The sequence below is a fragment of the Stegodyphus dumicola genome, chromosome 3 (assembly GCF_044657685.1).
Source record: "Stegodyphus dumicola isolate Sdum_Otavi_A_Nest chromosome 3, ASM4465768v1".
NCBI lineage: Eukaryota > Metazoa > Arthropoda > Arachnida > Araneae > Eresidae > Stegodyphus > Stegodyphus dumicola.
Genome location: NC_140770.1, coordinates 174254859 through 174274099, shown reverse-complemented (window position 1 = coordinate 174274099; position 19241 = coordinate 174254859). Strand labels below are relative to the sequence as shown.

General features: G+C 34.7%; 1 protein-coding gene across 5 annotated transcripts in view; it reads right to left on the bottom strand.

Annotated features, from left to right (window-relative positions):
- LOC118199010 (neprilysin-1-like) overlaps positions 1–19241 on the bottom strand; it is a 366463-nt gene that overhangs the window by 85677 nt on the left and 261545 nt on the right. For all 5 annotated transcript variants that reach the window (XM_085813638.1, XM_085813641.1, XM_085813637.1 and 2 more), the window contains 3 exons: positions 7055–7141; positions 677–801; positions 352–574 (listed from right to left, as the gene is read on the bottom strand). In XM_085813638.1, coding sequence (XP_085669764.1) covers positions 352–574; positions 677–801; positions 7055–7141 — 435 coding nt within the window. The remainder of the gene's footprint in view (positions 1–351; positions 575–676; positions 802–7054; positions 7142–19241) is intronic.

Sequence of the window (19241 nt, the reverse complement as noted above, 5' to 3'; positions counted from 1 at the left end):
AGGAGAAACTAAGGGGAAAGTTATATCTTTCTGGAAAATTATTCTTTTAAAAAGCTGAGGAATAGCATATTTTCTCACTTATGCAAGTTTGCTAGCTCATTTAGTACCGTGAACTTCGTAGAACGAAGAGAAATTACTGTACAAGTGCCCTAGTTTTTACACTCAAGTGCTGTTTGTTTATATTGATGTAATGATTGTTTATAGTATTATGGTGTTTGTTATATTATAGTGATTGTTTATATAGATGCTGTGGTTGTTTATATTGCCATTTGTGTCTAGAACTAGTGCATTATATACACCATTGATTACAATTTAAAAATTCATCAAAGCAAAGTAAGAATCTTTTCTTACCGTTTCCTTGCTTTTTTCATTGAAATGCCTCTTGACAAACATAGATCCAACAGCCATTCCCATGTTCTTGTTTGTATAAACCGTACAAGTTTTCCACCGAGGTGAAATAGATTGAGTGCCGTACAAAGCACTGTAATATTCCTGCTGTTTTGCGAGAAAACGTTTGTCCAGATTGCTCACCCGGTTGTACACAAATCTCCAGAGGATGTAATTAGCTACAGTCCTTTAGAAAATAAAACTAAGTTAGAAGCATTTCATCTTGCTCTGCATTCATATTTATGGCACAGAACTTAAGAAAAATCTTTAACCTGTATGAAGTTTTTACCTTTTGGGCGTGTTTGTTACTAATTCACTCATCCTACTTAAATAAGGTACTGCATATACAACAACTTCTTCATCATCCGTTAATTCTAATGGCATTGCAATGCTGAAATACAGGGTCCAGTTTACCTTGAAAAATAGATACTCATAATAGTATCTAAATCATTAAAGAAGAAGATTAAATAAATAAAGACTTAGCATTAATTATAGTTCGACAAAATAAAAATATTAATTACAAAAACTAGAATCACTAAAGTAATTTAACCGTTAGCTTTTATAATGATTTTGATTACCGTATTTGCTTCCCCCTTTTTGTTTTCGAATTCTACCACACATAACTCGAAGGGAATATTATGCGAATAATTTAATTTCCGAAGGACGCTGTTGCAGTAAGAACTTAACAAATGAAAAGAACTCGTGATTAAACTGAAATAACTATTATTGTATTATTTAACTTTTTCCGCATCGGTGGAGGCCAAAACCTGTTCTACTCAAACATCTAAAACGCCCGCATATACGAATTTTTATTGGAATGTATTTCCTATCCGCATGCCAAGCAGAATGCTAGAACGTTAACACTAGCCTTCTTAAGTGAAGTGATTACTTCTTTCTTGGGAATCTTTGAGCGGTTTCATCCACTGTATGCAGTTTCTGGTTAGGACAGTATTGCAATTGTGAGCACCAATAGCTAAACGTTGACGCTAAACCAAGGAGAGGGAAGGTACATTCAGAAAAGAAAGCTACTTTTAGGAGCTTCAAAAGAATGATTATTGTGTCATTTAACAACTCCCGAAACCAATGAGTCATGCAGTAATTTGATGGGGAAAGCACCAGGTAGAAAAGGGACGCAGGTGCTTGGGCGACGTCTGAATACACGGGCGTTCTGGGCGACTTCGCTGTGAAATAGTTAAACGAAACATATATTATAATGAGAAAGCATAGTAATATTAATGCTAGAATATTTAATACCTTCATTTCTGCTTCCCTGTAACTTGAAACTTGCCATTTATTACTGTTGTTTCTACTACCCCTTAGGCCTCAAATCATCCATAAATAATTAGAGAAGGTGAATGTGCAGCAGACTCGGCAAATTCGTAGACTGAATGCCAGTTCATGTTTGCGTCCCTGTGATGGGTCGGTTCTTGCGTTAGGTTGGCATAAAGTTCCACAGGAAAGATTCCGTGTGACCTTTACAGGTAGTTTGCTAGGCTTTATCTTCATTAGTAGGGCGAAAACAATCATTACATCAATGAATTAATTTTAAAATTTGGGGCAGCTTGTTTTCTGAATACAATGAGAAAGGGTATTAAGCGAATAGTTTTTAAAATTTTCAGAGCATAGTCCTGAAAAGCTAAGGGAGAAAAATGCGCGAGGTAATACAGCATGTAGAACTCCTTCAAGGAAATGGTATTTTATGTATGAAATCAGAAATGGAACAAAAAATTGATGTTAATCGAAATATTAATAAAATAAAATTTCTCATTCGTTCTTCACTGAAGAACGGAAATGAAAAAGAAAATTTCTATTTCCGATCTAAAGCTTTTTTCATTTACAAATGCCATGCACATTTTGATAGTCTGCTGTTTCAATGCTTTAAATTTACCATCATACCCCATATATTCGACGAGTAATGCAGTCACTAATTGCAGTTTATTATATTTTTTAAATTTAAAAGTAAACGTTTGTTCATTTGATTAAATTTTCATCTATATACGTAATTAATTTTCATACGCATTTGGAACTGATAAATAGAGCTTTATTTTTGATTTTAGGCAATCAAATTAAGCTTGAAAGCTGGAGAGAGGCGATGGATTTATATTTTAACGATTTTTGGGTTTTCAATAATACATTGAACTCCCTGTTATTAAATTATTTAAGCGAACTCCATCTAAAAATAAATGTAAGTTTTAAATTAGGTCGAAAAGAACTTTATTTTGGAAAAGATTTTGAGCAAAATTCTACTGATTTCGGGGCCAATCAGACACAAAGAGGAATCTTCCGAGTCCGATTGCTTTCAATGTCTGTAGAATTAATTCAAATTTTATTCCAAAAAATGGTTGCTTTTTTGGCTAATTTAAAATTTTATATTGGCATGTGTCTCTTCCATTTAGATAAAAGTTTGCTTATTGTGGAACAATGGAAAAATTACTAACATAAACTATTAATATAAAACAGAGCTGTATACAGAAAATACAGAAAGGAAAAGAAACGTGTGTGGGACAGAAGATAATGTAAAGCAAGGTGGACTTAACATTACTTATTTGCTCGAGTTTGGATCGAATAACAGTATTCAGTTTCTCTTGTAAATTTTATTCGCTAATGTCATTTATACCTTAATTTCCTTATTCAAATAATGTATTTCTTTCACTATTTACAGTGTGTCCTTACTGCTTATAATTTACATAACCAAGTTCTAAACTGAATTACATTGGTATCTCGTTACACGTCCTATTTTGAACGTGAAAAGTTTTGTTTGGAATACGACTCGAATTCGATGAGTCCCGATTGCGCGCTATGCTCTTGTTTATCTCTTTCGGGACATTGCAGCCACTGCCTATGATTATCAGTATGCCTTCATCTTCTTCATAAGCTCTAAAGCCTGTTACAAGCCAAGGCTGTCTCTCCATGTTTCCTCCACCTAACCCCATTTGGCGCAATACCCCTCCATCGGTTAACTCCAATTAACCTTAAATCCTCCTCGACATCATCTATCTATCTAGCGGTAGTCTTCCGATTCTCTTACTCCCTCAATTGTCGAAAAGATTATCTTTTTGGTTGAAAATGCATCATCATATCTAAAAAAGCCCAGCCATCTGATACGAGATGCATTTACGATTCTGACAATGTCAGTTTCACCATATTTTCTACATTTTCCATATAGTCCATAATTATAGAGAATCCTCCACATGTCATTTATCACTACGCCTGCTGCTACTTAAAAGTAAACAACATCCTCTATAACGTTGTGTCAACAAAACCACAAGGAGGAGGAAGTGAGCAGCTTCTGTCGGTCAAAACGACTAGAGCGCCCTGGGTAAAGTTCAAGGGAAGAAGTCTATCTTTGCTGCATTTCCTGCAGATCTTAGCTGAGCATAATGCAACGGCCTTCACGCCATGGGTGACACTTCCAGGAGATTACTTTCCCGACGTACTTCGCCCGTTTCTCCCAGGTACACCCCCTCGCCGGCTAAGAGAACACTCTAAGGCGACCTGCAGGACTTGAGGGGGTAACAAACAAGCAAACGCACCATGAAGACCTTCTTAGGCAACTGGCTCTGCAAATTATTAGTTGCATTCCTAAAGATGCAGTACATACTCATGGTAGTCGTACAGAAGATCGTACTGGCAAAGGTATCTTTATTAAGAACTTTCAACTACAATAAAGCAACGCAACCCTGACACTTGCTCTGTCTTCAGAAGCGAGTTAATTGCGATTAATGTGAGGCTTGATGCCATCTAGGCTTATATGATTGTGATTTTGGGGAACTATAGATTTTATCGGACAGCCGCAATGCACTTGGTGGCTAAGCAAACGATGAAACCAGCATATCTATTCTGCTCAAATTGAGGGAGATCTCTCAGACCCACGACGTCCACCTTCACTGGATCCCATCACATGTTAATATTGTGGTAATGAGGTCGCTGATAAACTTCAAAAGAGCGCAGTTAATGAAGCGGTCACTGGCTCCTCATTTACTTACCAAGAACTTTACTCAAATGAAAGAATACGTCGTAGTACATTAAGTTTACTTAATGTAATACGACGTATTCCACCTATGCACCTATGGTACACAGAAACATTCCCTGGCTCCCTACTGGAAATCAAAGTGACCGTGGATCCCAGACTGCTCCGGCTAGACTAACAGCAAGTGGCCACCTTAAATATCTTTCCTTTGATAGTAGCAGAAAAATCCATCCCGCTTGTAACAAAAACTGTGACCATCCAGCATCACCGGATCACATACTGGGTTGCATCGGACTTTCTAAGGAGGACTTAACATCCGATTCCCTCACTGTTATGATATGAAGGACGCAGCTCGACCCTCCTGGCAGATTTTATGTCGCCCTATGAACTTTTTTGCGGGCTACGCCAGAGCAAGCTAGAAATAACACCTTTAACAAACAGACATAAAGAACATAACTAAAAAACAAAATTAAAATTAAAATCCCTACTGCAAGCTTATTATGATTAATCTTCTCCATCATTTTCCTGGCAAATTTTTTCAGTCTTTTAAAATCATTTAAAATATCATATATATTAAAAACATCATTTTTCTTAAACTCGTTCCTGATATCAGTAAAATACATGTTTCCCCATAATGCTCCGCAGTGAAGGGTTCTTTACAGATATAACAGAGGTCAGACTCTTGTAAATTAAGCCTTTTAAAATAGAAAGGAAAATGACCACGACTTGTAATGATTTGGTTAACATCGATGTCTGAATAACATAAACCTTTTTTAAATTTAAAAAATTTCATATAACCTTTATTTCGATCAGACCTTTCCCACTCCTCCCTCCCTTTTTCATAAATATAAATTTTCATAATAGTCACAGCTTTCCTTGTTGATACCTGTACATCAATATTACGAGCATTAACATCGGTAGTTGCCTCTTTGGCCAGTGCGTCCGCCCTCTCATTTCCAAAATGTCTAACGTATGCCTTCATACAATTAAACACAATATTTTGATCTTTATATAAGTCTTTATATAATTCTCTAATATCTACCCTTAAAGGATTGTCTTGATCAGGTCCTGAGAGAGCTTGAAGAACTGTCAGACTGTCAGAATAAATATGTATATCACATTTCCTTTTAAGAGTCTTCTTAATCCATTTCAGTGAATAAAAAATAGCCATAGCTTCTGCTTGATAAACTGAGTTATAAATATTGAGTTTAAGTTTATTATTCTCAATCTCTGTTCCATAATAATATATAACATATGCGAAAGCAATGGCGACTCCCAGACCTGACCCGTCCGTATAAATGTCATTTTCTCCTATTTTTGGAGCATCCAAATAATACGAAATAAAAATTCTTTCAGCAGGGTGAATCAAATTTAAATCAAATTTTTCAAAAGCACACCGTGTTACAATAGAATTTCCATATAATTTAAAATCAATATTTCCGGTTTTTAAACGAAATTTATCATAATAAAAAATAAATAGTTTGGAGAGAGGGGGCACACTGGCTAGGAAACAAACAACCTCAGTAGAGGTCTTTCAAAAACATCTCGTAAGCATTAGTAACCAAGCTCACTGTATTGTGTCCAGTCTCATACGAAGTCTAACCAGCCCCTCCGCCCGGCAACCCCATGCGCCTATGCCATGCATGATTCGAGGGATCACAACAGTCTCGTAGATTGACCTTATTATGGCATTTTTCATAGACAGAATTTCACTGGGGAAGCTCCTCCTGTAATAATTTAAAATATATTCTGATTTTTTATCCTCTCACTGTTATTGATTTTTTGACGGTCAACAACCTTCTGGAGCTGATCTGACATATGTCAGATCTTTCGAGGATAAGCAACAACAACAACATAAAGCTGAGTTTTCAAAGTAATTTTGTGTTCTTTTGGGCAATTGTTTTGTAAATTCATTAACAATGAGTTTTGGAAAAGTTAATGAGAAGATTCTAGAAACCTTATTTTGTACTAATAGTCACCAAATTTTGACGCTGATGAAAGCACGCGGTTGTATGTGACGTCAATGTATGCCGAAAATATTTCGCTAATGTCACATTTTAAATAGCGGTTGTTGGCAACATTTTTGTTTCAGATTAATATTATTGAAACGATATGTTATCACGTTAATTCTTTTATTGATCTTGAGAAAATGTTGTTATATTACATTAAATTTAAATCATGACGTCATACGTGTTAACCTAATGTGTCAAAAGTTTTTGGTTCCTGGTTGGCAACATAAAAAATTAGTCACAAATTGGTTGTTTCTTCAAAAGAATAAACTGATTTCATTCACATGGAAATGTTTTATACATTTGATTTTCAGGGATGAATAGAGCTTATAAATTTTGTTTTGGCTGCAACCCTCTAGTACTGGTAATACATTTTGACTCAAAAATGTTCTTTTAAATAATTCTTCCTGATATTTTATTCATTTAAGTATCTAAATTATAATTAGCTTCTTTAACTTTTGACAAAATCTTATTTCGCTGTCGAAGCATATTTTCATTCTAACAGACTTAATAAAGATAATAATTTAAAATAAAACTCTGTTGTCTTCTAATACATTTGATAACCTTTTTCCCTTTAAAGAAGAGAAAAGTAAAATACAAATAACTAAATGGAAGTCATAATGGTCTTCGTAGGTCATTAAAATTAAATAATGGTTCATTAAATATCGTTTAAACTAAGATTACTTACTAGAGGTATTTTTTCTTGAAGCTCAGCTAAAGTAATCTTGAGGTAAATTGCTGTGTAATTCCGCCTTTCCTCGCTCGGTATTGTGAACTATAAAAGAAAAAAAAATATTTTTATTACTACGTCGGGTCATTAAAAATTTAACTCTTATATTTTTTGGGTAAATTATCAATAATTTTATCTCTTCAGCAGTTTTTGAAACTCTTATGTACTTTTTATTGGTAATGATGAAGATAAATTAATATCTAGATGAGAATGTTAAGAATATTTTAAATACAAATAGGCATGCGAAGTTTCAATTGTACATTTCAGCTTTGATTATTTAAGATAAAAATATGATGTGTACACCATATGACTTCCTTCTCCGCAATATTAAATTATACGAAAGTTTTCTTGCATTTCATTTAAACATACTGAATTAACAGTCTACTTCGTCGATAGAGCATAAACCACAATAGAATCAATGCACTCTTTAAAGTTCACTATATTTATAGCGACATTTCGGTGCTAGGTTCACTTAACAGCATTACATCTCATTCATTTTATAACTCAGAGTACACAAAAATTATATCATCTAAAGAATTACCACATGTTCTATTCAAGTACTATAATAAATCTAAAATGATGTTGAAAAGAAATTAAACAAATGATAAAGAAACAGTTTTTCAGAGATGATTTAGCGCTGCTTACCTAATGCACATGCGCTTCTAATTAATTCAATTCTCACTTCGCGCCAAGGCAAAAATACATAAAAATTCAAAATATTTTCATTAAAAATTGAAAGATATAGAAAAACATAAAACACCGACTATAGTTAAAACAATTAAAAAAACAATTTTTACAATTAAAATTACATTTTTTACTCAAAAAGATGCTAATAACTTAAATGATAATTCGAGAATAAATTAAACATAATTTAATTCGCAACAACAAAAGAAGACGCTTCTTTGCTGTTGTCAAGCTTAATTTCACTAGACTGGCAACAAATCCACTATTCTGCTAAGTTTCAAATGTAAACAAATATGGCTGCCATGCTAAATAAAAGTTAGGCTTAGCCGCACTTAAAAAAACTTTTAAATTGTTGATGATTCGACAATTATTGCATGCAGGTTAACTAAAGGCATAAAAACCTTAACCAGAAGATAAGAACAACATAATTCAATCATTTTTAAAGCAAAAAAATGCACAATTTACAAATATATAAGAATAAAGAAACTGAGCTCACTGAGCCGAGTAGCAGAGTGGATATATATATATATATATTATGTACAGATATTATATACAGGATATATATATATATATACAATAATATATATATATAGATAGATCTAGATATAGATATTTATATACGTTTTGTGCGTCTCATTGCAACCAAAATGGGAGGTGCACATCTACATGTTATAGCAGTCATATATACAAAATTTCAACTTTCTGAGGCTACTCGTTTTTAGTTACGCGAGATACGAAAAAATCTCTTCAGAATTCATTTTAAATCGGTTTAATTTTTTTTTTTTGGGGGGGGGAGGAGTCCTTTATTCTGTTCTTACGTACAGGTGTCACGCAAAAACAGCGTTAAATTGAATTCGATAGTGGGCAAAATGGATATTTTCGTTGAAATATGATACCCGAAATTTTTCGCGATTACGATACTTCTTTTTTACTTCGTGCAAGGAAGTAAAAATGGTGTGGAACCTCAAGTACTCGAAAAGGACGAACGAAAAGTATAACCACTGGCATTTCGGGTTTAAAAGTCGTAGAACATAAAAAAGGTTTCACCATTTTATTTGAGACAGTTCCTACTTTTTTACCTGCTTTTTAACATCAGAGTGAGTTTAACATTCCAGAAAATTCTGGAAAAAAATATATATTCACATTTATTTTTTACGGTTCCATATTACTATTCTATTATAGTTCAACACTACTTAAATGTCAACTGCAAGAGCTATAAAGACACATAGACAAAGTACTGCCGTGCCTTATTTCTTAAAGCAATAATAAATTTTCTGATTAATTTTGAAATAAAAATATCGTACACTTAAGCGTATGACAACACCTTGGTTCAAAATAGCTGGGGAGGTTTTAATCGAAATTTTATTAAGTTCGCACACATTTTAGGATAAACTAAAGAAATAAAAAAAATCTGAAAGCTTTCAGATTTTACTTTACGTGCAAAGGGCCTTTCTTAACGTTTTGTGTATTACCTTTATGTATTCAATATGATGTTCTTCGCACTTAAACCATAAAATTCAGTTCAACAGCAATGTCGCAAAATAATTTTAAAATGAGCCTATCCTTAGAATTTTCGATACACAAATGTTTTTTTTTTTTCTTTCTTTCTTTTTTTTTTTTTTTTTTTTTTTTTTGTACAGTGTTGCCATTCCTCGCTTTGAAATCGTTCAGGTTTTTAATCAAAAATTCGTTAAAGCTTTACAGAATTTGAAATAGATAATAAAACAGATTCAAAAATTTGCTCTTCCATATGCCCATATTCGAGAGACATACATACATTTACGCAGATTTGTCTTTATTTAATTTCTTTAAATATAATACAGGGTGATAATATTTGGCGGCAACAGTTAAAAAAGTGATTTGCCGTTTATAGTGAATCAACGCAAAATTAACAGCCTTTCTGGCTTCTGGGTAAAGGGGTGTGACTTTCATGTGTCCTGCTTCAACATCGGACTGGTCCTTAGAGATTCCAGGTGAAAAAATACTGAAAATACAATATTTAACGTAGAAGCGCAGGGCGCCTAGACGGTGTAGCGGTTAGGGAAGCCGACTGCGATACCGAAGAGCGAATTACAAATTGTTTTTAGTTAGAATAAAATATTCTTGCTTAATCTCATCTTGCTGTTTTAGGCATATGATTGTATTACGTTTTAAATAAATAAAAGACTAAAAAAAATATGCAAACAAAAAATGTCAGTAAGTTTATTTTTTATTATATTGTTCCTCTTTCTCTCATACCCTTATATGTGAAGGAAAAACCGTTTACTTGAACTAAAGTTTTGAATTGAATGGCAAAATCCATTTGGTGAAAGTGCCAGTTCTTCCGACGAAAAATATTTTCTTCTGAAGAAAAATTAAAGGTATGCACTTCTTTCCAAACATATATTATTTTCTTTTTCTCATTCTTATATCACCCATTTCTTTCCAACTGAGATGTAAATGATAAAATATTCAATTGTAAATGTAAATATATTATGAAGCTGCAACTCAGCACGTCATTTTTCTAAAGAAACATACAGCCACCTTTTCCAAGACCTGAATATATGTTTCTCCACTCTAGAAAGTTTTTCTTACTCTAGTTTCATAATTTACAAATCTTGTGAGGAGTTAATTATATAACCATATTTTATGCATTATTTTCCCAAATGTAAAAGAAGTAATTTTAAATGACCTTATAAGGTATTTTCTACCTTCTTTTCGTATGCATTTGTGGTATAACTGGAAGCACGCTCTACGCGTATAGGTCCGAATCTTTGCGAAAGCACTGCAGTTTTTTCACGTTCACGCAGCGATAGAACCGAATGACTCTACAAGTGGCACTCGAACCAAAAGGTGGTGGACGATAATTCATCAGCAGTTGCCTTTGAAAAGGGAGAATATGTAAGGCATTTTATTCCATCACTCCAGGGGTTGGCAATATAAGGTCCTTGTGCGACGCATGATTCTATTTGACTTCTGCTGAAAGTATTCTGCTGCTGAAAAGTGTATAAAAGTATTCTGCTGCTCTTTTGCTGAAAGTATTAGTTTTGCTCGTTCTTCCCATGGCCTTTTTTGGGTATTCCTTTGTAGTCTTCTTTGCATGTAGAAATATTGACTGATAGTTTTTCGCTTTCCAATTAACCCTTTCGCCGTCCTCTCCAGTCCGCGAAAATTTCCCCCCAGCGGGCCGTCAGTTTTTCGTAGCGTGTAATGTTGTTTTCTCTGTCCATCATAACTTTCCATACATGACGTAGTGGATGAATGTCAATGAATATTAAGTAAAATTATAAGGAAATAAAGCATAATGGAAAAATAATATCTCTGTTTATTTCTAACAGCAGGATAATTTGTTAACATCTGATCCAGGCGGTCCACTCCTCCCATTTTGTTGTTGTAATCTTTCACAATTATTCTTTTCTTTACAGCTCTTTTTCGTGTTCCAACATCAATCATCGAGTTATTACGGTCTGTACTGTATACGTATATCCTTCTTCACTTTCCAATTCACAACCTAATTTTTTTTCTCTTTTTCTGCTGAGTAAACGTTGAAGCCATCTCTCACTATCTTGCATCTTATGTAAAATGGCGCGAAAATTCATTAAACCCGGGGCAAATTCAATTAGAAATAGAATGCCTGATTAGTGCTACCTTCTAGGAGGTATTAGAACAAACAAAAGTAAAAACTGAAACAAGTAAGCATTTAGAAAGCGTTTTTAACGTTTAAAAGTTTTAAAATGTAGAAGAACGCTTGAGGCGCGTTACGGTCGCCCTGCGAAAGTTTAACTTGAACGCGCTAGACGTGTTACGGACGACGAAAAGGCTAATAATGTTGCTTATTTCGCACTTTTTAATGTCATGCATTTCACAACGTTTTTGGATTATGGAATAAGAATATTTCCTTTCAGAAAGCTTAAAAACATATCCTTTTAGAGCCTGTATACACGCGACATTTGGAAAGAAGAATAAATTGAAAGGTAGCAGACTGTATTTTACATTTCAACTTACATAAGCTGTTGCTAGTATTTTTTGTTTCAAAATATTTTTTTAAATCTTTATCGAAATCATTAAAAAGTGTATAGACACCCTCTCTATATACATGCTTTCATTAGGCTATTCTCTTTCGTGAAGAAGGCGTCAGACGAACAAGACGACCGAAGACGAGGAACATCTAAAATCTCAATATTAAGAAGTATTGTTAGTGGTATTAGAATAGCGTATTGCTAATAAAAACCTGCGCTCAGTGTGTTCCTTACTATTCGATGCAACTTTTCTGAGACGATGATTTGATGATGACTAAAAAGAATTTCTGTCTCGAATAATCTGAGAAATATGGACTTTGAACTAGAATTGAAATTTTCGTCATGTTTCTGAAGTCCGTTCTCCATGAGATCCAAAATCGTTCGACGTGCACAACCATATATGAAGTATATTATGATATCTGCTGACAGTTACGAAGGAGTTATTACGAAAGATAAGATCTTCAACCAGAAAAAGTGCGGCTGCAGCTTATTATTGCAAGTGTTGACTAAAATCGTGCGGAAAATGCACCAAAATTACCCGACTTGCTTAGATATGAGCAGCACGCTTTGAACACTAAAGTATATCATTACTTGTCGAAGCTGTGACAGATCTAGTGACAAAGAAAGAATGAGATCCTGAGTCGCTTTTAAGAACCAAAGAGCTTCATTTGACTCGCGGACAGCAGTTAAAGGGCCAGACAGTCGCATGGGACTCGTTAAGCTTATTTTCAATACGCCTGTGTACAGGGTGTACAGTAAAATGTTGCGACAAACTTCTAGGGAAGGTAGAGCACATCATAAGGATTAAGTATTCCATAGGAACCTATACCCAGAAATGTCAGGAGTAAGTGGTCGCAGAGGTAGAAGATGGAAAAAGGAAACAAGAGAGTGGTTAATTTGAATCATTTATTGGACATGAATACTAATGGAGTACGACAGCTTGAATGTTACAACAGATGCTCGAAGTTTGCACCATCAGACGACAAACATGTCTGACACTGACGGACCATTTAAACAGTTTAAATGCCGCGAATTATTTGATCTTTCTAGAGCAGGTTCTTCCCGATTTGCTTGACTATGTTTCACCAAATGTGAGGTGCAGCACGTGATTCCAACATGATGGGACCCCTGCTCATTTTGGGCGGGATGTTCATAGTCATTTGAACCGATCATTCCCGCATCGTGGCCTGCTGAGACCTCTTACTGCATCGCTATCCTCCTCTCTATCGTCAAATAGTCTATGCAGAGACGTAATTTCATTCTTCATCAATGAAAAATTGAACTCATCTTAACTCGAATTTATTCCTTCTTCTTATTCTATGTTTATTGGGCTCGGTAACTTTGAAAATAATATCTCTATTGCCACGACTGTCGAGTTCGAACTAACGTCCAAGACGCATATATAATAATAACTCTAAAAATGTATTCACGATTACAGACAGACAGTTGTTTTATACGCACGTATTGTTGGATACACTCACGAAACCAAACTTAAACACACCCTTACCTTGGAATTTTCACGTCAAATCGAGTGGTGATCGAGAGTCATCTTTCGAGTTACCGCATCAAATCACGCTGTAGGGATTTATATTTATTTTGACTAACCAATTAAGTTTATGCTTTCTTTCCTATAAGCTTCCATTTCTCTAATTGTCAATGCCAGAATATGTAAATTTGGTAGCGCACGTGAATGAATGCAATTTCTATCAGTAGGTATGGTTTGGTTTATTGAACTTACGGCAAAGCACACTAGGGCTATCTGCTTAAGGGAAGGGACGCCTTCGTGGAGGACTTGCTAAGGAAAACTGCCTCGTATACACGTTACACATGAGGAAAACCACGAAAACGCCCATGCAGCCAGCCCGTTTGCGGGATTCGAACCTCGGACCGAACTACCAGTGTTCAGCAACTTTACTAGTCGGCGCTGGTGAGCCCTATCATTAGGAGAAAAGTTTTAAATTCTGGGCTCTAGAAGGGAAATTTGGAGGGAGTAGGCAAGTACTGTACCTCTGTAGCGTGAGCTTCTGATTCTGTATTTATTGATGGTATTATCAATTTTGTATTTATTGATGGTTAAGTGGCTTAACAGCTATTATTCTGCTGCCACTAAACGCGGTTTTACTTAACAGGATTATCTGAGCCCTGAGAAAAATTCTACTGTTTTGTTAATATCTCTGAATTTTAAGTTTAATTCTTGTTAGTTGCGTTACCGCCCGAGGGAGGAGTAGCTTGTTAGCGTCAAGTCGACGCATTGGGAATTTTAAATAATCTAATAAAGGGTTCTTTTAACACTTTTCCTGTCTGGTTCCTGCACTTACTTCAACAGTCACACTGAAAGTTTAGCAACACGATACTACGAAGTGGTGACCGAAAGTCAACACTCGTGTACAAATGGTTAATATTACCGTATCCTTGTACGAAGTAAAGGAAGTATTGTAATTGCAGAAGATTTCGGGTATCATATTTCAACGAAAATATACATTTTGGCCGCTTCTCGAATCCAACTGAACGATGTTTTTGCGTGACATCCGTGCGTACGGACAGGGAAAAGGACTCTTTTTTCCGAAACGGATTATAAAATCGATTTAAAATGGATTCAGAAGAGATTTTCTTTGTGACATCTGTACGTAAAGCCTAACGAGGGCAGCATTTGTTTACATTTAGAGCTGTTAGTAGAATACTGATTGAAGTCAGTTGTTGCACCAATTTTAGTGTCTTTTCGCACAGTAAGACCCAAAGTTAATTTTCAATTCTGTGCACCGCAAATTTTGTCTTCCTGCACGCTCAATTGCTTGTTTTTGCGTAGAAAATCTGATTTGAATTGTAACAGATTTTTTGAAATTATTTTTAACTGTACTGCTTGTCCGTGTATTACAATTTTAATGAAGATATTTGGAGATTTTATGTGTCTTTGCTTGCCACAAAATGAGAACTGAGCTGATGGAAATGAGAAATATATGTGTAATGAAATTCGAGGATATAAATTTTAATGAAGTATAGCAAAATGTGTATACAATTTAATACGCCTTACAAGGAAGTCATGTGGTGCTCGCCTCAGATATTTTACTAATTATATCGTATGAATGTTAAGAGAAGCGAATTATTATTTTCGATATTTCGTGGTAACAATGAGAACATCACAAATGAAAAGTATTCATAAATAAACTACTGATAATTATTGATAAATAACTATAAAAAAACTTCAATAAGAACACGTATGAATATCAGCAATACAATATAAAATTAGAGATACTCATTTCTTCTCGCCTGTATCTTGAATCTTGCCCCCCCCCCTCTTAATGCTGCTTGTTCACTGCTACTCCCTACGCCTCAAATAATTTAATATTGCTGAAACTGTGTTTTGTGTCGTCTGCTAGAGCCTGCAATTCATCGCCATCGTCACCGTTTAATCTGTCTTTCCATATGAAATGATTCTGAGAACCACCAAGAGCATCAGATGTTCCCGGTTTCTTAAAGTACTTCACTATTATTGTTTCATCAATCAACGCCCATGCACCCAAAATGTATGAGCAAATAAATCAGCAAGAAGAAAACGATAACTAGGTGGACGAAACTATTTAAAATTTAGGGGAGATCACTTCATGAAAACATTGATGATTAAAATTACGATTGATTATTGATGATGAAGATGAAAATTACGTCAGTACTTAAAAAATGTTCAGAATCTTATCGCTAAAAGACTTAAAGTATTTCTCCTACCTTCTTAACATGTATTCGCGGTGTAGTGGTCAGCACACTCGACGCGTATTTGAGAGGTCCTAGGTTCGAGTCCCGGCGAGGGCATTGCTCATTTTTCACCTTTTCTGCTTTGAAATAACCTAATGTCTCTATAGTGGCGCTCAAACTAAAAAAAGGGGCGGATGATGAGTCTCCACCACCGGGATCTGGCGATTGTGTCCCCTTATCCCCAATCGCTCTTTAAAAGGGGGAGTATTTAAGGCATTTCGCTCACCTTCTTAGCACACCTTCGTGTTGTAGAGGTCAGCACGCTCGACGCGTATTCGACAAGTCCGAAGTTCGAGTCCCGAAGAGGGCATTGCTTATTTTTCATCTCACCTGCTTCAAAATACCCTAATAATGTCTCTACTAAAGAGGAAAATATGCGAGTAAATATGATAATTACATTTATTTGTTCAGTTGTACAGGTACGTCAAATATTTCGTAGATGCAAAAATTAAGAAATAATTACATATGGCTGCCTTCGAATTAAATGAATATTTTCCATTTCGTATCACCAACTTCTTTTCCTCTCAAGTAAATTGGCAAATGTAATTTCTGAAACAACATATATGTATATATTTACCCAAGTATTTCAAAATAGAAATATTTCACTTACTCTTATCGAAAATAATTAATTTAATCTGAATAACTGTCTTTCCCTGCAAAAAGAGTGATTTTTGTAATTTAAATGGAGAACGTTCTGAGATTTGTCTAACTGCTTGGAAACTTTGGAAATGATTTTTATTTCTATGTAAGTACTACTTCTAAAATGCACTTTTCGAGATTTTGATAACTGTAAAGAAGGTACTTAGGCAGAACTATGCGTACACTACTTATCAAACCATTCAGAAAACAAAGCTTTCGTTATCTGTACACTTCAGCTTGAAGCTCCTCATTACGAGATAGAAATCTTTCCCTCGCTTTTGTTTTGTTTGTTTCAGAGCTGCCTTGCTTTACTGAAGCATTTCAATTGAAATGCTTTCACAAATAAACCTGTATTCTGTTAAAATAAAACTAAGCAATTCTTTTCTAGCTTTCAAACGTGACAAATGCATTATCAAATAAACTACTTATACACAAGGAGAGAGAAAAGTCCATTCTATTTCGCACGAGTAATTTACCATTCGTAGTTACTATTTTTCTCTTTAAAGCAATAATTGTCGTTACACGTGAAACGTGCCGTATTTCCTCGCATATTTTCTAACCCCCGTTAAGTTTATAGCACAATGTTCTGATGTTCTCGTTAATTTCGCCCTTCTGTGATGCGATCACACAATAAGCTTCCTTAAATTTCAAAATGGATTCTTTCATGTAATGATTGTTTTCGTCGTACTAACTAAGACAAACCCTCCCAAACTACCGGTGAAGGTCACGCCGAATCTTTCTGTTCTTACCGTTAGAACTTCCATGTCAGCCAAATAAAAGAACTGATCAATGATATCGAAGTGAGATTTCACTGAGTCGTCCGCATATTCACCTTCTCTAATTAATTATGGGTAATTGGTGGCCTAAGGAGCAGCACAAATAACAAGAATGGGCGAGATTCAAGTTACAAGGGGAAATAGAAATGAAGATATCTTATTATATATTGTAATGTCACTATTACTTTGTATTCTTATTTGAATATTCTCCTAGGAAGGTTTCTTTTAAACAAATAACATTGTGATAGTACCTGTCATTTACGTATGACTGCTTTTCATTCGTTATGTTCTTACTGCAATCGCATCCTCTAGAAATTAAGTTATTCGAAAATTTTCCCCTTTCGATTTTCGAACGATAAACTTAATTAAAACACATTTTAACTTTTTGCGTGTTACCTTTATTTATTAAATGTGTTATCCGCACTTAAACCAAATAAAATTTAATTCAACAGAAATATAGTAATTTTTTTTTTAAACAACATATTTTAACAATTTCCAACAGATAGTCTCACGTGCTGGAGATAGCAGTGTTTTTTCGGTAAAGTATTGCCTTTCGTCGCTTTGAAATTGTTGAATGTGTACACCGAATCTCTGCCCCACTGCCTAAATTTCGTGTTTTGGGGTAGAAATTAGAATTTTAATTGTAAAAACTGTTTTTTTAAACTGCTTTTAACAGTATTTGTGTTTGATGATTTTCTATATTTTTCAATTTTTAACGAAGATGCTTTGAATTTGTGTACCGAAAACTCTGTCTTCCTGCTCACTGCCTAAATTTCTTATTTTGAGATAGAAATTTTGATGTTAATTGTAAAAACTGTCTTTTTAAACTGCTTTTAACTGGATTTGGTATTTTATTTTTTTCTATATTTTTCAATTTTTTAACGAAGGTATGTATTTTCTCTTGCCGCGAAGCGAGAACTGAATAAATTGAATGAAAAATATATCTCTAGCGCAATTCTAGGAAATAAGTTTAAATGAAAAACAGCCAAAAGGTGCATAATTTAATATTTCATATAATTTAATATTAATAATTTTTATTCCTCTAAACACCGCTCACAGTCAAGATAATTGAAGCCTTCTGATCTAATTGACCTGACTATTTTATTTCTATCGCTACTCTATTTTCCTGACATAACAATGGTTGATTTTCGGTTTTTTCTGCAAATTTAGTTCCTCTAGGATTCGATAAAGCGCTAGGGACAGAGACTACATCTTCAGGCCAGCAAGAAACAGCTGGTAAAGTGAGAAATACAACTTTCGTAAGTATTGTGAACCGATGAGCCTTTGAAGATCATCTGAAGGAATACTTGCTTTGGTGTGCTTGCTTGCTTGAATATTTGCTTTGCAATAACACTTTGGAAGCGGAAGTCGGCAATAACTAATTTGAAAAGTGATAAATTAACTTGCAGATGGTGGAGAAAAATGAAAAGATATGGCTAGATATCTAAATTTTTTTCTATGAAACCAAATTGACATTTGACATTTCCACATATAATTTTAATGCGAGTTTCATTTTTAATAGATGCATGCTTTAAAAACTTTAGTGTAATAATTCTCATTTTCTCTAATTCGACATGCATTTTATACGAAACAGAAGTTTCCGGTAGAGGTGGGAAAGCCATTCTTTCATGGGAGGTATCTCCGAACTGAATTGGTTCATTTCTATGACTCATCACAGTAACCTTGATGAATGAGATTGAGAACGGGAAGCGGGTTAAAAACGGCTCACGATGATGGAACCAAGAGCGGAAAATATCGAAAGAGCAGTAAGATCGGTAAAATTGACTCAGTCGAACAGCCAACACTCTGGGCTGATCGATAATGTCTTTTAAGTCGACAGTGAATGTTTTTGCTTGTTTAAGACGTCAAGGCTTTTATTAACATTGTTTATCATGATTTCCATTGTTCTTCCTCTGATAACAAACGCCGCATCGTCGGCAAACTCTATGGCTTTGGTATGATAGGGCCATACATGGGATGTGATCTTCTTAAATGTTAAATTCCAAAGATCAGCACTTAGGCATGATCCTTGTGGGCAGCCGCGTTGTTGTGTCCATTCTAAAAAAATATTTTTATGTAGGATTATGTTTTTCCTGTTATTGAAGAAGTCTTCAAAGATACTGTAGATATTTTGGGGGCATTCGATATCCCTGAGTGTCTGTTTGACTGAGGCCACCACAGGAAGTCGAATGCTTTAAGTCCAGGAAAAGAAGGGAAGAGCGTTAAGTTATTGACTTTGTTTTTCTGGGTTTCCTCTGTTGTCACATCTATAGCTTGTGTTGTACATCTGCTTGGCGAGAA